The following is a 26,023-nucleotide window of genomic DNA, read 5'->3' as shown; positions in this document are numbered from 1 at the left end:
GATAGGAGTCTGGGCTGTTGTCAGACACTGGAGCGTCGTAAAGGTCCCAAGCATCGGGATCATCCTGACTCATTGTGGTATGAGCTGGTGAGTGCATCAGTGGTGGAGTTGTTGGTGGTAATGCATGTGTTGATGGTGGTGGAGAAGGTGGTGGGGTTGTTTTCCTTGCCACCTTTGCTTGTGGTTGCTTGTCCTTTTGTTGAAAGGCAAGTTTCCTTTTAATTTTGATTGGGGGAAGAGTGGTTATCTTCCCTGTGTCCTCATGAATATGGAGCCTCCTTTGTTTGTAGTCAGGCTCTCCAGCTTGAAGCTCCTCTCCAAATCTATGTAATTGGGAGGTTAATCCTTGTTCCTCTGTATAGGAACTAGTTTTCGGCTCCGAGGCTGGATGTTTCGGAACCGAAACCTTTTCGGAAAGTCTTTTTAGGCTCCGAAGAAACCTTCTTTGCTTTCGGCGTGGTGTCTCGGTGCCGAAATTCTTCGGTGCCGCTGTCTCTGTGCCGAAGTTTCTCGGAGCCGCTGTCTCGGCTCCGAGATTGCTGTGTGGCGGTATCTCGACCGGAGTCGGATGACTTCGACACCAGCATGCCCTTTTTCGGTGCCTTGGATCGGTCACCTAGTTTTCAGGTTAAGCCATGGCCTGTTGGCGGTGGCGTCCCCTGGGCTTTTGTGGACTTCTCGTGAGTCTTGATTTTCGACGTCTTACTCACGGTTTTGGGTGTTTCTTCGGCGTCGAGTTCTTCAGAATCCGACTCGTGGATGGAGAAAGCCTCTTCTTCCTCCTCGAAACGTTCTTGACCTTTCGGCGTGGACGCCATTTGTAGTCTCTTGGCTCTTCGGTCTCTCAGCGTCTTCCTCGACCGAAACGCTCGACAGGCTTCACAAGTATCCTCCTTGTGCTCGGGGGACAAGCACAAGTTACAGACCAGATGCTGATCCGTATACGGATACTTGTTATGGCATTTTGGGCAGAAGCGGAATGGGGTCCGTTCCATCAGCCTTGAAGTCGCACGTGGCCGGGCTGACCAGGCCCCGACGGGGGAATCGAAAAAACCCCGAAGGGCCACCGGAGCTCTTCAAAATTCGGTGTCGATTTGTTTTAATTAACCCGATACCGAACGCAAACAATACCGACGTTTTTTTTCCGAGATTCTAACTAACTTTCCGACCCGAAACACGGAGCGAAAAGGAACACGTCCGAACCCAATGGCGGAAAAAAAACAATCTAAGATGGAGTCGACGCCCATGCGCAATGGAATCGAAATGGGAGGAGTCCCTCGGTCTCGTGACTCGAAAAGACTTCTTTGAAGAAAAACAACTTGTAACACTCCGAGCCCAACACCAGACGGCGGACTGTGCACAGCATGTGTATCTGCAGCTACACATGCCATCAAACATATATATATATATTGTAGAATAAAATACCATTTTGGCTAAATAAATGCTAAAACTAAGTTAAAAAAAATTAACAGGAAATAACGCTCTAACAGTAGAAGGACTGAAGCTTGTGAAGAGTATTTTTGGTTTCAGTTATCATTCCAAATGTACCTTCCATAGTGCTGCAAATTCCCAGGCATTTCTGCACGGATTGGGGAGTCTCTTCCTGCTAACTGCATAAAAAAGACAAAGCATAGAGGAATTAGAATTACATTAATGAAAGCATTGTTAATGAAAACAGCTAAATTCGAACACAGGTACATGTGATACGTTGAAACCTTAGGTTGAATGCCCACGACAACTAGAAGAACCAATAAAGTTCAGTCTGCACTATGACCAGCCTAGTGCACAGCATAACCAACATATCCCACACCAAATGAGTGTAGAGTATAGCAAACATAGCAATTCTAAGTGTACTGTATGACCATCATAAGATACCCCAAAATTAGTTTACTGATTTCACCAACATGCCATACTCCAACGTAGCCAAAATATGGCCTACACGTAATTCTTCAATTTAGTGCACAGCATGAACATTTTAGTGTAATGCATGGTCAACACAGAATAGTCCAATTTAAAGAATTTATGGCCAACACAGCAGACAATATAGCACGGCTGCCCACACTATATGGCAGGACTCCCCAAAACAGAGAGAAAATACAATAACTAAGCGGTTCATACGAGAAGTGCTAAAAAATGAAGGTGGACAACCCACCCAACTGCCACATGTCTATACCCACGGCCAGTAGCCTACAGGATTTTATAATGGAAGGCCTCAACAGGGATACTGGGGGTCTTCCATCCACCTGCTCATCTTTAGGCAAGCAGCCAAGGAGCTTGGCCTTATGCCCACCAGCAGACCCTCTACCCTGATGGGACAGATACACAGGTCACAAGCTGCACTGTCAGCACTCATGTACTTCGCATTTGCAGCGTTCACTCACCACCAGATATTATGCGTGAACATGCACTGGCATGACCAGAACAGGCTTCCAGTCACTGGCCATGACGCTCACCAGCACAAACAGTTTAACATTATTTATTATCAGTGCAGGATACTACACTGTTCAGAAGATATAATTCAACCTAGTAATTAGAACTCAAGCAAATTCTCTGGGTAATAGCACTATGCCCCTGACATAGACCAGTGACATAGCCATTCAACTAAAGTTTATAACTTGGGAGCATAGAAACATTAAGTGTGTGACTGTTGACAGTGGCTATTTCCATCTCTGGTAACTGAGAAGCCCTTTTCTGTTGACAGCCTATCCTCAGAGAGTCTCTTCTGTTGTTGCAATGGTGTTACTGCAGAATAACTATACCAATGCTGTTTACTTGAGCACAATAAATATCTTAACAGGACTGTTTCCATTGGAGCAGGGTCAAGACTGATTTGCACAGATGTACATATAATGGGTCCAAGCGGAAGTGGCATGGTGTGCAAAATAACTAGGGATTAGGTTGCAGCCCAAGTAATTACCAGTGGCTGAGATTAATTCATCACTTTATGGGTACTCCCAGATGTGGGTCCCATGCACACTGTGCTACTGGAACCGAGCTATCCTCAAATGATGATCTCTAACTTGTACAAAACTGTCCTAAGGTTGCTTGTGTTTCGGCTCTGAAAGGACCTGGCCTGACAGTTTGGCTGGACTGGTTCCATTAGAGGAGAGTCAAGACTGATTTGATATAGCTGATTCCAAAGTGAGGAGGCAAGAGATGTAAAATAATGATGGGCTGGGATGGGACTCCGAGTAATTACAAGTGGCTGAGATTAATTCCATTCATCATCTTTTTCTATACTTTAGTGTGTTGCCTTCAGTGAGACAGATATGCCCAGAAGTGGGTCCCGTGCACAATGTGCCACTGGAACCAAGCAATACCCAACTGACGAGCCTTAAACCAGGGCAAAACTGGTCTTGGGTTACTTGTGATCCGAATATGGGATGACCTGGCCTGGGAGTTCGGGATGGACTTTTCTCAGACTAACTTGCATATGACTGGGTACCAACTAAGGTAGCATGATGAGCAAAATAACGATGGACTTGTACGCAGTTGAGTAATTACCAGTGGCTGAGATTAGTTCAAGCATTCTATCCATCACTATTTTTTATACTTCGATAAATCTTACTGCATCAAGAATTCTATATCCTGAACTTTATTTTACCTTTCAACAGAGCTTGACCACAAAGCTGTCATCTGGTGGGTGTTCGGCAATGAGATGATTCCTCCCTCGTGGGTCATTTCTCCATTAGTAATCAATGGGCAAATGGTGTACTCGAGAGTTCTGTGTATAGCCCACCAAACCTCTAATTGCATAGGGCTGCTGTTCAAATATAATAAATGGGCATTCATTACACTGAGACTTCCTTGAACATCAGGTGCCTAACTCCTGTCAATTTATAGGACCAGGAAAGATCCTACAGCCATCTAGCACCCTTGCTGTGGAATGTCTCGCCTCTGAAAATAAAATATAAATATGTTAAAATGCTAAATGATCTTCTGTTACCTAGGCAGGTCAATGCCCTCCTAAAGCAATCTATTCCCCAACAGGGCAATGCAGCCTAGTGGGTGAAAGTGTGCTTAATAAATTATCAGAGCTTTACAATTTCATCAAACCGTTATCTGATGTAGTCCATTAATGTGTATTTATTTATTTTATGTTAAACTCAATCTTCACCTTCACAGTTAAGCTGTTAGAAATAAAAGCCACGTCATGTCCCACCAATGTCCTACTTTATGTTTATCCGTAAGCTATCTGTGGAGTCAAGCGGGGTCATCATCAATTCTAGACTTCCTTAGGCCAACTTCCTTATTTATGGTGTCCCTTTTAACACTTTACACTTGTACAAATAGTACAAAAGGTAGCTGTTCGTTGCATCTCAAATGGAAGAAATTAAATAACCACCATTCTGTGTGTTATCATCACTATAGACTGTGCCCTTTTTGCTGAGCTAATCATATTCAAACGAGTTGGCCTCAAAAGACCTTGCAAACTGAAAGTCCTTCCTAATCTGACATTCATGTTTACTCCCACTTTTCCTCAACCTCTTTTCGAGTCTATCTTCGCTCATTTTCTTTAATTCTGTCTTTCAAGAAAAGGTCTGGCTTAGGTACAAAGGTTTCAGTTTTGAGTTATTTCCTCTGGAACACTTTCTACCTCATCATCAAAAGTTATCCCAATCATCTCCATTTCCAACTACTCCTCAAGTGACATCGCTTTTGTAAGGTTCTGGTCTATGGCCCCAGTCTGGTAGTTTGATGAACATATTAAAATGCAGTTAAGACCACAGGTCAAACTGTAAAATAGCCAATTTCACTCATTCAATATATGATTAAGAGAGTATACAGTTTGAGCACTGCACAACATCGATAATTAATTGTGGAATATGGCCGGTGTAGTGTAAAGCATGACCAGCAGCCAGGAAACACGCTCACTGACATGAGCACAAACACACACAAATCCATGTGCATAAACAAACAAACACTCCCCCTCCAAACCTCAAAATAGTTAGGCACAACCCAGTGGTAATTTGCACCTCAACCACTTATGACTGCATTTTTATTCTAGGCTGACAGTAGAAGCATAATACATACATTTCAATGGTAAATAAACATTTTCAGAGTGTACCGAGTGATCAAATACATTTTAATCACCATATACAAGAAGAATAAGTGTGCAGGGCACATGTGAATGCAACAGTATTTGTTTGTGAGCAAAATCAGCTAATGATTATGTTACTTACCTTGTAAGTATATGTCTGTGTCATGTAGTGCTGTAGATTCACATGATCTGCATACTTCTGTTATCTAGTGTTGGGTCCTGAAGTGTGCAAGTTTTTTTTTTTCTCAAAGAAGTCTCTTGTCACGAGGTAAAGTGACTCCTTCTCTCGTTGACATTGCACATGGGCATCAACTTCATTGTTATTTCGTTTTCAGGAGGGCGGGTGCATGTGAATTCACAGCACAACATGCCAAGGACAGATGCTTATAGGGTAAGTAACAATCTGTTTGTTGGCATGTGTGGTTGTAGATACCTATGCTCCGCAATGGACTATAAAGCAGTGCCCTCCAGAAAGAAGCGGCTAACCTGTGGGTTTTGCAGTTGTTTGAAAAGGTGTATGTAGCACTGCCTGTAACATTTACTTGTTTGCGTGCTAATACATCCAAACAGTAATGTGTGTGTGGAGTTAACCATGCAGCTGCATTACAGATTTGCCCTATTGGTATATTGCCCAAGAAAGCCATAAATGCTCCTATTTTATGAGTAGTGGGTGCTCTAAGATATGTGGGCAAAGTTCTTTTAGCTGTGGTGTAACATGTTTGAATGCATTTAACTATTCAAATTGAAATTCCTGATTTAGATATGAGGTGCGGGGTGAAATGCGACAAAGAGTTGTCTGGTTTTACTAAACTCTTTAGTTCTATCTATATAGTACATTAAAGCTCTTTGTACATTTAACGTATGAAGGGCTCTTTCTGCCACTGAATCAGATTGTGGAAAGAAAAATGGTAATTAAACTGACTGGTTTAGGTGGAAACAGGAAACTACCTTTGGTGGGAATGTTGGGTTAGTTCGATAGATTACCCTGTCTTTGTGTAGCTTGAAGAAAAGTTTTCCAAGGTTAATGCCTGGAGCTTAATGACATGTCTAAGTGAAGTGATGGCTACTCAAAAAGCAACCTTCCAAGATAGAAATTGGAAAGGGAAATTATTCAAAGGGTTCGATAGGAGGACCCGTAAGTCTGGTAAGTACAATGTTGAGATTACAAGCAGGTGCGGGGGGAACCCTAGGTGGAATTACTCTTTTAAGTCTTTCCATGAATGCTTTAATAACTGGTACTTTGAAAAGTGATAAATGCTGTCAGTTTTGCAAGTGGGCATCAACTGTAGCCAGATGCAGGCATACTGAAGTGTACGCTAGACCAGAGGTCTGCAAATGAAGTAAATAGCGGACAATAATTTGAACAGTTACATGTAAAGGGTCAATATGTTTACTATGGCAGTAGAAAACAAATCTTTTCCACTTAACAGCATAACACGCTCTGGTTGTAGGTTTACAGGCTTCTTTGAGAATGGCCATACATTCTGATAAAAGATTGAGATAACCAAACTCTATGACCGCAGGAGCCAAATCGCATGGTTGAGTTCCTTTGGATTTGGGTGCCAGACTTCTCCATGGTTCTGAATGAGAAGATCCAGGTGGAGGGGAAGCTTCTTGTGAGGCACTAAAGAAAGTTCGAGTAGTGTTGTGAACCATGTTGTCGAGGCCAAGTGGGAGTTATTAGAATGAGGGTAAGATACATTTGCCTGAACTTCTGAACCACAAATGGAAGAGGGAGAGGTGGAAAAGTGTAGGCAAATATCCCTGACCAGTTCATCCATAGAGCACTGCCCATGGATAGTGTGTGTCAGAGTCTGGAGGCGAAGTCAGGGCATTTTGCGTTGTCTGCGGTTGCGGACAGATCTATCGCTGGAAACTCCACCTTGTGGAAGTATGAGAGGAGGACTCATGGGTGGAGTTTCCACTAGTGCCGTATCCTGTTGAGGAGGTCAGCAATGTCGCTGTCCGGCCCTGGGAGGAGTTCCGCTAACAGGTGAATGTTGTGACATACTGCCCAATGCCAAATCACCTGAGATAAGCATGATAACTGGAGGGAGTGCCCTCCCCCACAGTTTTTATAAACAGAACATGGCTGCTCTATGGTCTGTCTGGACTAAGAATCGTTGCCTTTCAGATGGACTACAACAGCTTTCCGTGCAAGGTGAACTGCTTAAAGCTCCAGGTAGTTGATGTGAAGGGTCTGATGTTTGGTATCCCAGAGACCCTGAATTTTAAGATTCTTTAAGTGTGCTCCCCATTCTCTGAGTGATACATCTGCTGTGAGAATTATTTGGGGAACAGAGTCTGGGACATCCACCCTTTGGGTATGTTTTGTGTGTTCCACCACTGCAGACAGTGATGTGTGCAGCTGTCTACCAACACTAGATCTTGTAAATGATCCTGAATCTGTGACAACTGACTCGCTAGACATTCTTGCAGTGGTTGAATACGTATTCTGGGGGTAGCTGACCTTTGATGTAAGGTGGGTCTGAGGGCACAGCTTTGTACTTTTTATCTACCTTTGGTGTAATACCTCATGCCCGTCCCGGAGCTTTAAAAAAATCTCATCCAACATGGGCAGATATTGACATGCACTAGAGGTAGTTGAGAAAATGTCGAAAACAAAATCATTCACAATCGGGTCTTTGCAGAAAGGGACCTGTGATATGTAGCCACACTAGCAATGAGTTCTTGGAAGGATGTTGCGTCATACGGGAGGGAGGGCTTAGCTGGGTAGAGGTCTAAGTGCGTATCTCCAGGAGGGTCAATGTCGTAAGTGTCCCATAGATCTATGGGCTGCTGACCTGCATCATCTTCTCCTCCCCGATCTTCAATCTAAGACTGTGGGGAGCCCTGTGGAGTTATGTTAGCTATATCGCTAAGTGAGTGATGTGGTGAATGAGGTGGTGGTGATAAAGGAGGTAGAGGAGGTGGGGAAGCAAACAAAGGTGGCTGAATAGGGCCGGTGGCAATGTCCTTCTTTTTTGGGGAAGCAGGAAGATCAATGGCCTCTTCAAAATAAAGCTGTTGCTTTGATGGATTGGGCACTACCTGCACTTCCTTTGCCAAGATCCGACTGGTCATCTCGGTAAAGCAGAGGTCGGTTTTGGCTTGGTTTTCAGTGCGAGGCCCGAGGGTGAGGCATCCTTAGCAGATGTCCAGTGCCTACCATGGCCTGCTGGCAGTGGTGACCCAGGATCCGTACTTTCAGTTGGAACCAAATGTCTTTCAGTAGGCTGGACAGGAGCATGGGCGCTGTCCTGAAGGAAGATTTTGGATCTGCATGCCGAATTCAACTTCAAGTCTGATTTGGAGTCCGGCATGGAAAGGGACTCCTCCTCTGCTGCCGAGGCCTCGTGCAGTTCTTCCTCTTGTTTGACATCATGGTGAGTGAAGATTTTGGGTGTCTCTTCCAGATCTCTATGCTGCATTTCCTTCAGACGATCCAGCAATGTTTTCTTTGATTGAAAAAAAAGCAGCAGAATTCGCAATGCTACTCGCTGTGGTCGGGAGACAGACACAAGTTGCACACCTGATGGAGGTCGCTGTGTGGGTATCTTGCGAGGCAGCTGGGACAGAACCGAAATGGAGTTCAGTTCATTAGCAGCGCATCGTTGGTTGAATCTGATGAGATGAGAAAGGAAGCCCGAATGGGCAAGGCCTTAAGGCTGCAAGTGGAAAATGTCTAATTGACTGGTGATGATTTTCATCTACTTTTGAAGGGCAAGATTGAAACTTGAATGAAAACAATACTGACGGGTAAAGAGGTTTGCAATGGACTGAGGGGATCTAAAAAATTGACTTGAACTGGAGCACAAAGGAACATGATGGCAGAAACAAAACAATCTAACAATGGAGCTGATGCCCATGCGCAATATCATCGAGAGGAGGAGTCACTTTACCTCGTGACTTGTAAGACTTGTTCAAAGAAAAACAACTGACACACATCTGGACCGAGCATTAGATGGCAGAAGTATGCAGAGCATGTGTATCTACAGCCACACATGCCATCGAACACAGTATTTTCCCCCTTTTTCCTTAACTCCTACATAAATGGACACTTACAAATTTGAGACAGAATATGTTTCATCTTTGAAAGATTGTACTCCATTATTCTCTTCACATTTTGGCTTTGTGACCTGCAATCGCTTCCAGGGAGGACCTTTAGGGTGTATATTTCAAGAAACTACAGTCAGGAAGAAGCTGGATCCATGATATATCCTCACATTGCCAAGGCAGTGCGCCAACTGCACTGTGCTGGTGGCAATGCGTCCATTCAGTAAGATGATGGGACATTCAAACGCTTTATGTAAACAGCTTTTAGGCAATACTGCAAATGAAGCAGTTCAACTGTCTAAAACAAAAGATGCTTCAACATCTTCTAATATGTTCTGCTGCCGTGACTCACTTTCCCTACCTCAAGTCTGTTGGTGAGCTGCTGTTCCCTTTCTTCATATGGTGCTCAGCTGCTGTGCCCATCCCCGGTCTGTGCTGTTCTCTCCTACCTATCTCTATCCCTCTTGCGACTGCAACCTCTTTATACCACTCAATCCCTATTTCCATCTCTTTATCATGTTACTAGCTGATTTCATTCCATGATTGGTGCCCAGTATATTGTGTCTGCACAAGCTTCACTTCCTGATGTGGTGTCAAATGTGCAGACTCTGAAGTCCACTCCCTGAAGAGCTCTTTCCATCTCTAATCTCCCTCACTGGCCATCTCTTTAATGTGGTCCCTATTCTTCTGTATCTCTCCCTACCACCTTTTATTCTTGCCTCGATATCATTATTTGACCCTCTCCAGTAATGTCTCTTCTCTCTTCCAGTTAATCTTTCCCTCTTCCTATCCAACTCTACTTCTGCTACTTCCCTGCATCAGACTCTCTGCCTCTACATAGACCTACCAACAGCTATTCTTCATTATTTAACAGGGCTTGCAGTCACTTGCTGGCCAGACAAATGTACAGTATGAAAAATATCAAATGAAACACGAAAATTACCTATGTAACATTATTCAATACCTTCCAGTCTGTATTTGCTATCAACTACTAACCCTCACTCTCTGTCCTGATTAGCTCTGCTAATACATTTCCAATTAGCAAAATGACTGATAAATTGATGTGACTGATGGATGGAAGCATCTTCAAAATGAGTAGCATTACTGTACATCCTTACTCCAAAGCATGCAGTGTGGCCTGCTGTGCGTTTTCAACATCCTTCCTGCTGCTTTGAGAGATGGCTCCCACCAGTGGTAAGATTTGCTTTGCTAAAGCCATGGGCCTGGCTGATGTTATATCCTTCAATGTAGGCAGCTGCATTTAAGTTATCATGCAGGTTGGGATGGTGTGCAAGCAAGGAGCCAAGCGCAATGCTCTGCAGAGAGGCCCATCATATGCATTGACCACATTCTCTCTCCACACACACACACACACAACACTAACCTTTACAAAAACACTATCATACTAACACAAACCATCAAAATTTAACAAACCATTGAACACAAACAACTGCTACCACACAAATGCACCCTCACACAAATATCATTAAAGACCCAGTGAAGCTTCTATTGCTGCTGCGCCTGCTGTTTGTGGGTGTAAGTGGTGTTCTCTGCTGTTCCTTTTGCAGTTATTTTTCTGTTTATTCTAGGGAACCTTGCATTGTGCCACCTGTCCTGTTGCTGTTCTTTGGGCTAGGGGAGTCTGCAGAAACTCTGGCCACGGTGTACTTCAGATGTGTATAAGTGATATGCGGTAAACCCTTTTCCACGTACAAAATCCACAAGGATTTGTACTGCAAACACTTGATTGTAAACATTGTGTACGCATCTTTTATTTTCTGCCATTACTTGTTAATGAATCATATTAATGTTTGTCTTTAAAAAACTTGACAAACCTTTTTGAAAATAACACAGTCTAAGTTTAGAAACTAAAGTAACAAATATATTAAGTAGCTATCCGTACCTCAGGTTCAATGTACCTCGGGAAAAGTGACGTTGTGAGATATTTGTATAGAATTCTCATGTCGTCTTGTTCTAGACCACTCCTGGAAAAAAAGGAAAACAGAACATTTCAGGATATAACAAACGATTCCACTATAAACTGGCATGGTTTCACAAAGTCAGTGCTCCAAAGCAATAAACCATCCTTTACATCTTCTCAGGGAAATGCATTAACAAGTTCCCTAGATTTGGTGGTTGTAATTGTGCACATCCAGAATTACCAACGCCAGATATACCTGCAACTCTGGAGTGCACCGTTACCAGGGATTACAAGTTGAACCCTAAGGTTGTCCAAAAAATAGTGAATTACCAGGCAAATCAGTATGCTCTTCTCTACTATCCATCATTTTACTCCCATCGGGGTCTTTGGATCATTTTCTGCAGCCGAAGTTCCTACAGTGAAACACACTAGATTGGCGGTAACTCTGCAGACTATGTAATTCTGAGAGGGCCGGTAATGAGACTTACCAGGTTACTCAGAATGAAGGGGCTAATCATAAAATGGTCCAAAACCGCACACAACATAACCTGTATTGTGCGGGAAACAGCAATTACAATGAAACTGTTACCACGTGTTACCATTAAAGGGCGGTCATTACAATGCAGGTACTGTTACCACTCATAACCTTTTCCAAGTATAATTGTATGACAACTATGCCTTTACAACAAAATACCTTGTAAAGGCATGTGGGTGGTAAAGGATTTGTTAGTGAAAGTAAATATTTTGCAGGTAAGTATTAAGTGTGTATATATATATATATATATATATATATATATATATATATATGTATATACATCGCAATGTCTTTCCCAACAGCGAGGCAGACCTGGACAGGGTCGGGACCCCCAATAAATCAAATAACGACCATCCAAACACCCGGGCGAGCCGAGTTGACTCGCCCCCGACGTAAAAATGAATCTCCGTCACACAGGATAGCTGAAACTAGAACTTAATTGGCGTGGAAACCCAACGCGTTTCGGAAACAAAGTTTCCTTGATCACCCGTGAGGGGGTCCTCTGGCTGGAGATGGGGCGCGGTGCAGCATCCGCCAACAAAACACGGCCAGGCTGTATCATTGCTTATGATATGGTAGGCGGTGTTTTGCTGGCGTGGCGCTGCTGCCGACAGCAGCGCCAACTTACCGCCATCATGACTGTCGACGGTATTCCACCAGCCTTATGGTGGAATTCCGTCAACGGTCATAATGCGGGTTGGCGGCTGGTAGCCATGGCGATGGTATGTACTGTGGCGGTAGGCAGCAGTTACTGCCAAAGTTGAAATGAGGGCCATAGTCATTGTAAAATTAGGCGTGATAAAGGCTATGCGTGGTAACGGTACCTTCGTAGTACCAGCCGTGCTGTAAAAGCATGTATGGTAATAGCATGCATGGTTCCGTCATATAACCATACGATGCTGAGTCTGTTGTGCTGTGTTCCAAGTATTATGAAGAAACTCCCTTAAGCGCCTGTTACATAGCACTTTAATCAACTTCACAAAGAAAACTGGAACTGGACAAATACCTAAATCCAATGCTGCAGACCGGTAGAACAGCTAAATTCAAACATACTGACATTCTGAAAATTGGTGAAGGTGTATTTCCAATAAAGAAAGTTCGTGTATGAGAAAGCACATCACACCCAAATCGTGATTTGCACTGTTGTGTGCTTTATGTACAGCGATGATTATGGACAGGATCCATCCTTTTCGATTGGCTAAATCATTAGGTAAAATTACTGACACAGGTTGTGCTCCTGCGAGCAACAACTCCTGTCTGTCCTCATTCTTTAAAGGGAGAAAAGAATTATGGCTCTTTGTAATACCAACACTAGTATACCATTCACATGCCACCACCATATTCCATTCAAAACCATCACACACTATAGTGAAGTTCTGGGTATTATCAGCGAAGGTCAGTTTCCAACAAATGTCTTGTGCTACTTGAGGCATACGGTCTGGTACTCGCCATGTTTTGGAGCTCATTCCTGTGATATTTTATGAAATAAAGAAAATAGCTTAGGAACTTTCGCTTCAGACATGTATCTGGTATGCAGACCTCCTTGTACCTTCACTTGTCTGTTTCAAAGACTACTGCATCTCCCTTCCTCTATTACAGCGGTCAGAAGCAATCTTGGGGTAGTGTGAACATAAATCATAAAATAATACAAAATCCCCCGGGAAAGCATGCTCGGTCAATACCTGTATACACACTTGAGATTTTACAGCCACGTCTTATTTGACAAGAAGATGCATTCAATGCACATGTCCACATGTAGGGGGGCTTTGAAAGTCACAATTATTGTAACGCTGCTACATGCCCAAAATGAAATATGTACAGTGTTTCTATTCAGAAAAATAAATGGAGTTCATACGAATCTCAAACGAATGAAGGAGTAAACCAAGAAAAATATACATTCCTGCAAGAAAAAATTGTGTCATAAGTAACTCTCCTTAGTACCTGCAACCACTGACAACATCTTTCCCTCTGCCATCACCACCTTACTACACAAAGCCAAATGGGGCCTGCACATGTGTGAGGCCCATTTTTAGTGAAGAAACGTGGCATAAACAAGGTAAGATCTAAAAAGCGTCAGATTGATACTTTATATTGTTTCAAACTCAGTCCAAGAGCACAGTATCTATGTCAGGTGTCCCACATGCATTTACTTACAATAAATCGAAATTAAAACCAATTACATAGTAGTTATTCAGAAATTCTGGGACAATACAGGCACTCTTGGACATATGTTGGATACCTATCATCGATTTGGACCAACAGGCAAAGGAACTTTGCAAAAATCGAAGAACCAAATGTGTAATTTTAAATGTTGGAACATACTCTGAAAAAGGCTATCTGATAGTATGTATTATAAAGAATTTAAAAGAAATGTTTAGTATGTTTCACTTTACACAGTATTCTTGCATTTAGGCAGGGTGTTTGGCAGTACCATACGTTTTAGCACATTATACCGCACCAATAAAACTCCACCATAGATTTACAAAACACGTACTGTGCAAATTCCCAATGTCAAAACAGCTGTGTCGACCCCAAATGATCACCCTGTGCTCTAGACGGGTAGATCCCCTTACTGTGAACCCTGGGGGATGGGATGCAGATTTTCTTAGTGAATAATTATGAGCAATATGGGAATGGTTTCCACTGGCCTCTCACTACTGCACAAGGTATAAATTAAATATTATTGGTCGAAGTAGTACTGGTTGTGAGGATACCAGTGGCTGGACATCACTGGTGGTGGTTCTGGGGCCGATACTGATGCTACTTTTGTTGGTGGTGGCACTGGTTGTAGGTTATTGGTACTGATGGAAGTGGTACTGGAGATGGAAGTGTTGGAAATGATGGTACTGGTAGTGGTAATAATGAGGCTGCTACTGATGTTGCTGTTGGGAGTTACTAATGTTCATACTAGTGGTGGTGGTACTGGAAGTAATGGTAGTAGTGTTACTGAAGGTGGTACTGATGGTGGTACAGTTACTAATGATCATACTAGTGGTGGTGGTACTAGCAATGGTAGTCATTGCAGTATGGCGGTGGTACAGAGGGCAGTGGAACTAATGGTGGTGATACTGATACTCGTGGTACAGATACTGTTGGGCGGTACAGTTAGAGCTAAGTGGAGATGGTGGTAATTGTGGTACTTGTGGTGGAAAGGCTGGGACTGAACCCCACTCTTTGTAGTGGTATTTAAAGCTTTTAAGCGACCGCTATGCTCTCAGGCCACGAAAAAGGATTTGATTTTCAAATAAGGAAAACTTTGTTTTTAATATATGGAGAGGATATTGCTCCTCTAAGTACCCTTAAAAATACCAAAAACTAGTTCAGCAGAGCATACCCACCACCTGCGCGCAGCAGCTGCTGCAAAAGTTTTACAAGAAAATGATAATAAACTATGTTTATTCTTGTTTTCTTGTAAAAGGGGCGGGCCATGGGGCTGTGACAAGCACAAAGGGGAGTGCACAGCACTCCCCCTCAGTGCGCATGTATGTTTGGCCGACTGTCTCGGGCCACTGTGTTGCTAGGTTGGAGACAGCAGACAGACTTTCAGGCTGCCTCAGAGAGCCCTCGCTGAGCGCTACATCCAATATTAATGCTGCTTCCATGCTGCCAGAAGCATGAAAGCAGCGTTAGGACTGGATGCAGGGCAGGCTTAGAGCCTCTGACTGCAGTGAAAGAGAGGAGCAGCGTGGATCGGAGCTGCACAGCATGCAAGTTAAGTTTTTGTTTTTTTAATTATTATATTTTGTTATTGACCCCGCCACGCACTGAGCCACTCCGCCCCTTTTCACTTCTGCCAGCAGCCACTGGATTTCAGGTACCTTCATCCTGAAACATCAAGCCCAAAGAGGACCTTTCTGGTCCAGTGGACACTAATCCATCCAGGCAAGTTTTAGGGGAGTTTCCAGACTCAAAACCTCGTGCTGCGAGGTTGCTGCCCTCCCGCCGGCCTCGAGGAGGGAAGCAACGACAGGCTATTCCTGAATGATATCATACGCCTGGTGCAGCTGTGGTGTGTCAGTAAAAAGCCTAAAATCGAACACACTTTAGAAGGAATGGGCCATTTTGAATTACTTTGATTCTGCAAGCCTAAACTTCAAGCTTCCGTCTTTTTGTTCAACGTGCAGTGTGCAACTTTGCTGTCTGAACCAAAGGACTGGTCTGGAGAACATTTTACACATCACAACTTAACAGCACCTTGGTGGAGCCAACGTCCATCCTAATCGCCGAGCAGGTAAGTTACTTACGGGTAGGTTACACTCAGCAAGTAAAATATATTAATTTACGAGTGGCACTTTCAAAGGCAAAATTGTTTACTGGGCAGAACACTCATTTATGGAAGGAGCAGAGCTACTCTTGCAAACGGACTGGAGCTTGGCAGAACTTGCAAAGTTGTTTCTAAACCAAAAAAATCCTAAACAAGAGGAGTCCGAACACCCCCACCAGTGCTTTAAATGAGCAGGTTCTGTCTGCCACCGAGTCCCTGCACTTCTTTAATTTGAAGGGGAGAGTACCTGCACTTCTCAGCACTGCTGCAATTCATTACAATAGTTGACTACCAGCACTTCTGAGGAGCCAATAGATACTCCAAATAGAGATTATTTGCACTTCTATATTTCCATTTAAAGCACTGCCCACTCTTAACACACATTTAAACTCGCACACAACCACACACACTGATTATTACATAGCATTGAGAACGGCCACCCACAACTCAACTCTAGACCCCTAGGCTGACTTCAATCCTTATTCAAGTGGGTGGAACGTGCGTGGCATTCCCGTGCTTCCGGTCCCTCCTTCTTAAGTACTCTTCTGAAGATCACCTCTGGTACATTTCACCTCAATTTAAGAAGGACATTTCAAGAGGGAGTACCTTTTTTGTGACAGGAGAAGATATTGCATCTAGTCTTTGTCTAATGGTTCATCAACTAAATACGCGGGCCATTTCAGACAGTTTTTTGCATCCGTAGGTTTGATTTGAAAGTCAAAAACAAAGTACGCTGGACAGACAAGACTAATGTACCCAGAAGTCCCAAAAATAGGTAGTTGAGCAAAATACACATATAGGTGCAGATGAATGTGATTTAAGCAAGGCATTATTGAACAAGTCACTTACCTTCGGTAACACTCTTGCAGTTAGAGATTCTATCAGGTGCTGATTCCTCAACTTTTGAATATTTCCCCAGGCATCAGAATGAATCAGGAAACTTTTCAGCAGTACCTCTGCGCGCCAATAGATCGTGCCATGCGGCTCCACACTGATGCCGTTCTTCTCTGAAAATGATGTGCAGGGCCTGTATAGGTGCCACTCCTGCATGCTGGCGTCAGTTGCTTTCAAGAGTGTCCGTGTCCCCCACATGCAGAGACCCAAAGCAATTAGTGTGACCAGTTTGCAGACTCCTAGGTGTGGGATATTATTAATCCCACACCTAGGAATCAATCAAAGAACTGGGAGGAAGAGGGGAGTCGGCAAGGAATCTGCAGCTAGTCACTACCAGAAAGAGTGTTACAGAAGTTAAGTATCCTGTTCTTCTGATAGATATTCCTCACCTTTTGAATAGACACCAAAGTAGCACCTATCTGGAGGTGGGGCTCTGAATGACCTCAAACCAGAAAGTCCTGAGAGACCACGTATCCAAAATGCCACTATCAGTGAACCTGATTGTTGAGACTTAAGTACTTTGTGAATGTATGGGGGAATGCCTGTGTAGCTGCCTGGCAAATGTCCAGGACAGGGACTCCGCGTGCCAACGCAGTTTTAGCAGCTTTGGCCATGGTAGAATGAGTACACAATCCTTCTGGTGGCTGATTTTTACTGCATGTGCAGCAGATTTAATGCAGAGCACAAACAAGCGGGAGATCGTTCTCTTCTGCACAGCCTTGTCTTTTTCACTCCAGAGAACCCCACAAAGAGCTGGTTGTCCACTTGGTGTTCTTTGGTATACTCTATGTAAAAGCTCAGCGCTCTCTTGAGCTCAAACCAGTGGAGTCTCTCCTTTGAGGGATGAGGTGGAGCACAGAACACCGACAAGATGATGTTCTGACAAACATGGAATGGCATCACAACTACAGGCAAGAAAGATGCCTGTGTCAACTAAACCTGCTTATCTAGGAACAAGATGATGTAGGGTGGAGTTGACAAAGATCTTAACGTTCGTTCACACGCCGCATCAACATTATGGTGCAAGGAACACTCTCTAGAGGGTAAAAAACCTCAGGGAACAGCTATGAAGTGGCTAAAAAGGAGAGCACATCAGAAATGTGAGGACCACCGTGACATGACAAAGGGAAAGGGAGGAAACTAATGTAAACTTTTTTTTAAAATCATATAACTGGAGACTGAAACAATGGGATGTGGCAACTGTAAAAATGCCGTAAAGTACCCTTTAACAGTGCCCAGAGCAAAGCCTTGCCAAGCAAGGGACAAAACAAAGAAAAAGTCAGGTAAGTTTGCCTGGAGGTCTATCCGTCGAGAACCACACCAAGCCACAAATGTGTCCCAAAATCTGACATATCTGTTTTTTGTTGAGGGATGCCTCAACCACCTTCACAGGAAGACAGAAATTGTCCAGCTGTCATCGGTAAATCTTCAAGCATGAAGGTGGAGATTGCAAAGGCCTGGATGCAGAACCCTGCCCTGCTGTTGGGGCAGCAGAACCTCCTAGAGGGGCAGCCTGATCAGAGAGCATATTCATGAGGCCAGAAGTTTTAGATAATATACTCTTCATGCCCACACCAGGGCCACTTGGTTGTCTTGGGGACAGTCAGTTTTTATCTGCTTGAAATCTCGGAGAGGAGTAGTATCGTCAGGAAGGCATGCATGAGTCCTGAATTCCACTTGAGGCGAAAACCTGTCTCCAAGTGAGAGATGCCTTGAAATTCCAACGCACAGAAGTACTGAAACTGCATATTCTCATCAGCAGCAAACAGATCACACCAAGGTTCTCCCCAACCGTGGAAGAGATCTTGTGCCACCTCTGGGTGTAAATGCTGGCGTGATCCATTAGGCACAAGCAGATGAGCTTGGCTACCCTGGAATTCAATGATCCTGCTGGGTGGTTCATAACCAGGAAAATTCCTTGGTGGCCCGCCATGTCCAGAGACATAGGCTGCGGGCACAGGGTTAGGAACCCCATCCACCATCCCACCAACCCAAACCTAGAAGTGATGCATTGGTCACCACTGCCTTCTCCAGGTGGGGAAGGGAGAGAGGCCTGCCGATGACCCAATTACGGTCCAGTAACCACCACTGCAGGCCTTTTGCAGTCTCATCTGATACCTAAACATGTTTGGAGAGGTTCCCCTGAGGTTGTGGCCACTGAGATTTCAGATCCCACTGCAGGATCCCCATATGCCACTTTGCATGCTTGACCAGCAGGGTGCAGGAAGCCTTCAATCCCCGCAGCCACTGAGTCGATCACACTGAAATCCAGGACCAAGTCTGATAGGTCAGGATCGTAACCTGATGGTCCTGAATTCTCTTGATTGGCAGAAAGCCACAAAACCGAACCATGTCTAGAATGGTTCTAATGAAGAGGACTGTTTGAGAAGAAGTCCGTTTTTGACTTCTCAAAGATTACAAGAAGTTTGCCTTAATCTGTAGTGGTATGATGACTGCATGAGGCAAACCAACCTTTAACAACCAGCCATCGAGGTATGGGAAGACTGGCAAACCTGACCTCTGAATGATGCGTGGTGCCACCACTGCCATCACTTTCATTATCACCTGAGAGACACTAATGAGACCAAAGGGGAGCACAACAAACTAAAAATGCTTCTGTCCCACCATGAACCACAGGTAGCTACAATGGGCCTGCAGAATGGGTATATGGAAACAGGTGTCCTGCAGGTCGAACATCACCATATGGTTTCCAGGGTTGAGTATAAACACGACCTGGGCCAGTGTGAGCAATTAGAATTTTCCCTTGCAGAGGAAGAAGTTGAGAGGGTACAGGTCTAAAACAGGATGAAGGTCTCCGTCCTTCTTGGGCACCAGAAAGTAGCGGAAATAACTATGTCTTACTTCTTATGCAGGCACCCTCTCAATAACCCCCATAGCCAAAAGTCCTTGCACTTTCAGTTGCAAAATGAAGGGATGATCCTCCGAAAGCTGGGGGAGGGGCAATAGAAGGTGCTTCGGCAAGAGTATGAAAGTCAGGGCATATATTCACCAACAATTTGCAGAACACACATGCCTGGTGTTATGGCCTGCCAATCTGGTAAGAATCATCAGATCCCTTCTCCTATTGGGTGGCTACGCTACACTAAGGACACGCTAAAAGGGCTTGGCATGTGGGGCTACAGGGGGTATAGTGGACTGAGTGGTCCATTAACCTTGACAGCGGGGCAGTACGCACCATAAAAATGCTGGGCGCCATGCTGGGCTTACGGACAGTATGGGGTACCTCTGTTACAGTACCTCTTCCAATCCCACAAAACCAATGGTAGGGCAGATGCAGCTGGCAAAGCAAGACAGATAAGCCCAGCAAGCATGCTGTGGCCCTGCAATTCTTGAACTGCTCAACCCCAGAGTCTGCCTTCTTTCAAAACAGGTGGGTCCCATCGAAAGACATGTCAGTGGACTGCAGCCAAGTCTTGAGTTGAATGGTGGTGCTGGTGTCAGTGTCTTGCCTGAAGGAATTGCTGGTGCCCAAGCCACAACGATTTGTGACCTTAGCTGAGTTGCAACCATCCTGTATGTCCTGGGTGAAGAGTGGTACAATATTGTCAGGGATAACTGTAAGGACTTGAGCCACCGAGTCCCAAAGGGCACGAGAATAGCACCCCAACTGCTGCTGGCATTTACTGACCTGAGTGCAAGGTTGGTGGATGAGAAAACATTCTTCCCCAATGTCTCTACCTGTTTCAAACTTATCAGGGGAGTCATTAGGAATGTATTAGGATTAGTCTTGCTTGCAGCCGTCTATCCAACAAGCTTTCAGGAGAACGGTACTGAGATAAAGACGGAGGATCGCCCGGGCAGGGCAGTGGCATTGTGCAATGTGGCTGTTGACTGGCAGGCCAGAGTAAGTTTTGACCCAGGCCCTTAAAAAAGGAGCTGTTGGGGCCTATCCAAAGGGTAAGAGGGGCTAAGTTGATGTCTGCCCTGACTAAAAAGAAAAAAAACTGTGCAATATTGAATTTACTGAAGTTATATTAAAATTAGATAAGGTTCTGCAGACCTTGCCACCGTACTTGTGTGAGCAAGCACAGTAGCAATACCTGTATTGGAGGGAAGGGGTGGTCTGAATTTGGTTCGGCAAAATGTCTGTACAATATGTCTCATGCGGTCCGTCTAAAAATGTGTGATCATGAGCTGTTTAAGATGCTGGGGAAGACCGGAAGTGATGGAAGAGGAGAACTAGAACGGGTATCGCACTGGACTTGTGGTGGCCATAGTGAGCGAGTGTGGAGAGCGGATTAATGTTAGTATTTTTGCTAGACCCCGGAGAGCATTGAATCTTGGCAGCCAATTGACAGAATGCAAGGAAATTAAAGATGGTTGGATTGAATTGTGAATGGGTTACTATCTGGAATAGATTAAATGTATAATGGCACAATCTGTTACGTACTGCGGTGGAGTTCTCACCTCTGGATACTGGGTTGGCGAATACACCAAGTCTTTTACAGGTTCTGGATACTCCCAGATAAGGGCGACCCCTTCTAGTAGCCACGGTGCCTCTTGACAGGCTATGCCAAAGCAGACCGTACCCTCCAGAAGGAGTCCCAGAGGGGAAAAAAAAAACAATACTGGGGAAAAAAACTCAAACAGGAACTCCTGAAGAAAAAACAAGAAAAAACAGGACTAAACAACAGGAAACAAAAGTAGGCAAAAATCTCCCAAGGCAAAAAGCAGGAACAAAGAACAGGCAAAATTCTCCCAAGGCAAAAAGCAGGAACAAAGAACAGAAGCGAACAGCACAACCAGAAGGAAGTGTTTGCAACGCAAGGTGGAACAAGACTGACTGACTTATATACTGAGAAAAGGGAAGTGACATCACAGGAAAAGGAAAGAACACCATCTTGAATTGGGAAGAGCCCATAGACCAGTATAGGAAAAAGGAAGTAGTATAAAAGAAAAACAGAGCATGCTGGGACAAAAACACGAAGAAGACAAGAAGGACACAACATGGACAGAGACAGGTAAAAAGACCAGACAAACCCACCAACAACAAAAAAGAAGAAAAAAGGGCTACAGGTAAGTGTAGCGCGACCGGGAGCGAAATATATGCTTCCCAGAATATGTAGTCAAAAAACGCGGGGAACGGCGCTCCGAGTATCAGTAGCGCGTTCCATCCGCGAGGACAGAAAGAGACGCTGCGTCTGAGCGCGGCGTTACACAATCTAAATTCCAAAGAATAGTGTACAAGGAAATTGATAATGATCAATGCATTTTACAGAGAAGACGTGTTTAGTACTCCCTTAGAACAAATTGCAAGTGCTTGGAATTGGTTTTGATTTATAAGCTTCAAAATGCCTTGTTTTCAAATTACATAACATAAATAAATAAATAAGACTGGACACGCTTGTACAATCTAAGAGTCAGGGGTTAACATCACTATGTGTTCAACATGAGATGTGCGAAACAGTCTCTATGTGTTGATAATTCTGACGAGGTCAGAAATATTATACAAGATGACCAGGCAAAAAACAATAATATGTATATTTACAGAAAAGCTAAGCTTAATATAATGTAGCTAATAACATACACCTTCCATTGTGTAAAACTCTGTTTACATGCTAATGTGACTGTACAAAAATGGTGGCTATGAACAGGGTATTAATAGCTTATATCGGTAGATGCTGACAAGAAGTTATTTGGAGGTCTTGTGGGTTAGTTGTGCTCATGTTTGGCTGTATGTCAAGGTCAATACCTTTAGAGGTATTTGGTGATCATGACCACTCGCTAGAGAGTCTGATGTTCAAGACTGCACATGTTATTATTTCGACCAATAAAGTAGTTCTGCATTTTTATTAAGTCCATTTTAAACTGTGCCCAAAAGTAGGCTGTTGAGTTTTCTTTTTGGTGCATGGTAAGCTCCCTGTTGCCACCTCATGATCACGAAGTATTCAGTCAATGGAAGTTCAGAGTCGGGTTTATGTATTTAACAGTAATGTTATTGAGTTGCCATTTTTAGGGGTCAGATAGGACTGCTATGTAAATTTGAGAGCATGGGCAGAGTACAATGTAGACCACGTGTGCTATTACAGCTGATCCATTGTTTGATAGGTATCAGAGTTTGTGCTTCTGGTGAGAACACTTTTAGTTTATTATGTCCACATGTGCACATGGAACAATCATGGCAGGTATAAAAAGCATGAAGTTAAGTTTAAAAAAAAAGTGGCAGTGTGTTGGCTTCTATCTTGAACTCTTATTAGCACAAAATTTGTTTAAAGTGTTTTGCTCTTCGGAAGCCCATCCGGGATTGTGGGGAAAAGGAATCACGTAAGGTAGGACTGCTGGATAGCAGATGCCAATGCTTCTTTAGCCCACTGCAAATTAACTAATGACCACGTGTAATTGTGAAAGAAATTTCAAGTTACCTCTAGTAAGGTATTTCTTTTGGTGGTATTCATGAATAATGACTTATATGGGGTTTCAGAAATGTTTTTCATTGTCTGGTCCAGATGATACATACTATAGCCCCTGTCTTGGAGCCTGCCCAACAATTCATTTGATTTCTCTTGCAAACTGATTTTCTGGTAACAGGTCTTTCAAATTTGAAGAATCTACCCTTTGGAAAATTCCACATAGATGATGATGGGTGACAGCTGTATGCCTGTAGTATGGAATTTGAAATGTATTATTCTTAAGATAGACAGTGATATCTAGAAAATTGATTTTTGAGACTGAAAATTCTGACGTAGCTTCAATGTTCCATGTATTTGTATTGATGAGGTTCAACTACTTTTATAGTTTCCTTATGTCTTCTTCCCAAATGCATAAAATTTATCTTCCCCAATATATGATGTGTGTGTCACCACATAACCAGTGCATTTCGACTTTACCCATCAAGATGCAGGCATACGCAGTGGTGCAAATTTGGCATCCATCGCTGTTCCTTGAATCTGCAGGTAGTATTCCATGTTGAAACTGAAAATGTTGGGGGGTGAGACAGATATGGAACATTTCCATAATTATTTATTTTAATTTGAAGTAATGTGCTGGTTTGATGGATAGAGCTTTGTTGACTACAGCAATGCCTTGTTCATGTTTTATGAACGTGAATAGACTTGTTACATCAATGGTCACTAGAATGTAGTTGTGCTGCCAGTCAATATTGTCCAATTTGCTATGAGGGGAGATCTTTCATATAGGATTGTAATCGAGTTTCAATGTAGTCCCCCATACGTGAGAGATTCAACTGAATCCAGATGGGTGTTCATGTGTGGGGTATCTCTATTTACAAATTGTAAGAAATAGTTAAAAGATTGTCTTAGTTGGGTGTACAGGGAAGTCTTGTCGTCAAAAGTCAGAAGCTGCTGGATGTACCATTCATCCAGGTTGTTTCTGAGTTCAGAACAAGAAGTTTCTTAACTGTAGGTGTAGTTTTGCAGCTTGAAGATTTTCCGGATTCACATGCTGTGCTTTATTACACCATCTAGTGGTTGGGTCTGGATTTTGTTTTTAGCCCTTCTTCTTTCTCTACATTTGTTTACAGTGGGCGTCGATGGGACCTCCATTTGGTGTCTCCTTGTGACGTCGTCCCACTTCCACCGGATTTCTTCACCCCAATTCACCATCTTCAGATTCTTTTTTTCCACTGCTGGATCTGGATATTTTTGTGGAGACATCTTCAACTTAACATATTAAGTGACATATCAGACATGTGTTTGAAATAACAGATGGTATCCTCGAGTTGTCTTTGCATTTTTTTGATAAAGTCATCCACATGTAAGATCACAACATTACCCCCTTTGTCAGCTTCCTTAATTATGATTTTTGGGTTGTTTTGAAGGTCTTGTAACGCTTGTTTTATGGAAAAGTTTTTAGGGAGGACTTTTCTTTTTTTGTAATATATTATATACTCCTTCTTTAGGTCTTGAATAGTCGCCATGTAAAACAAATATCAAAATAATTACCCGTAGGCAGCTGGGGTGTAAAGGAGGAATTGCCCTGATATTACTGGTTAGATTGTATGAAGTATAAATACCTATTTCACCTGTAGTTTAACCTACAGTAGATCAGTAGTGTTGGATTTAGATAAGGTTGAAAGTAAATGAATATTCGCCAACTCATGAATAGTCAGAGGGCTTGTAGGTTTGACTCCTGTCTCTTTTGATATATTGGGACGTTTGTTAAGGGAAAAAATTGGTTTAATTTCAATTGTCTAACAAACTTAAAGAGGTCTATACAGGTGTCAATCATGTTCCAGTGGGAAGTGGGGTGAGACCTTTGTTCACAATCTGAATCTGGTCTTTAGTTAAATTATGATCTGAATAGTTTGTGATGAACTCATGGTCTAGTTTTGTTATTTTTCTTGTTCCTTCTTTTGTGCCCAGGTAACTATACCCGAGGTTGAGGGCTGTTCCAGTGGGGCTGCTAATGACTCATGTCTGGTACCCGGTGGATTTAAGCTCCCTGTACCTAGTTGGTGAATGGTATGGTTGCCTAACGAGTCCATCCCCAATCCTGAAGTACTTTACTCCACCTCACTTCCTGGTGGTTCAATGTCTGAACTTGATGGTGGTCTTGTAATATTGAATGGTTGTGTTGTTGATCGAGATAAGGGTCTCAAAGAGATGAGAGGTAGCTCTGCATCCACATCTGGTATAGAGAAAAGAAAGAACTGACGTCCGCGTGCAGGAGGGTGCCTATATAGGCCCCATAAATAATTTCCTGAGAGGAACGCTTCAGTGTGCAGCTGCACGGCGCCACCTTATGGCATGCAGAAATAGTGCTGTAATGTTTTCAGGATCCAGTTTGACGCCTGGGAAAATGTTTGAAAGGTGAGGAATCTGCAACTAGAAGTCTCTATTAGAAACATCATACTTACCTACAATCTAAATATTTGTTTGACAACAGATATTTCTAGGGCAGTGAGCATGGCCATGGAATACAAATGTGGTCCACACTTATAAACTAGCAATACTGGCATAACACTAGCCCTTGCAGCCTCCGTGGGCCAGCTTCAGGGGGTCCACTCAGCACAGTACACTGTGCACGGGCGCAGGCCCCTGGCCGGAGAGCTCCTGACTGGATGGGGAAGGGAATCACTCCAAATACTTTGTAGGGGCGGGATCCTCAAGCTTCGTTGTGCCACTGGCTAGTAAGTGGATTTTCTCAACGCCTGTGCACACACACATCTAAGCACATACAGAGCACTGCAGCTCCCACAGCACCAAGCAAATCAATGGCATAGTAAGTCAGTTGTAGGCCCAATTGCAAGCAAAGAAATGGACTCCTTAACCGCCACTTGAAGAGTGAAAATTGTAATACAGATGCAGAAGATATTCACACCCAGTGCCACTG

General features: G+C 43.5%; 1 protein-coding gene across 1 annotated transcript in view; it reads right to left on the bottom strand.

Moving 5' to 3' along the window:
* Window positions 1–26,023, bottom strand: part of CCZ1 (CCZ1 homolog, vacuolar protein trafficking and biogenesis associated) — a 223,559-nt gene that overhangs the window by 93,353 nt on the left and 104,183 nt on the right. The window contains 2 exon segments of the mRNA XM_069210148.1: window positions 1,549–1,610; window positions 11,001–11,082. Of these exon segments, the coding sequence (XP_069066249.1) occupies window positions 1,549–1,610; window positions 11,001–11,082 (144 nt within the window).

The sequence above is a fragment of the Pleurodeles waltl genome, chromosome 10, assembly GCF_031143425.1.
Source record: "Pleurodeles waltl isolate 20211129_DDA chromosome 10, aPleWal1.hap1.20221129, whole genome shotgun sequence".
NCBI lineage: Eukaryota > Metazoa > Chordata > Amphibia > Caudata > Salamandridae > Pleurodeles > Pleurodeles waltl.
Note: the sequence above shows the minus strand (reverse complement) of the source record. Positions and strands in the feature narration are given on the sequence as shown.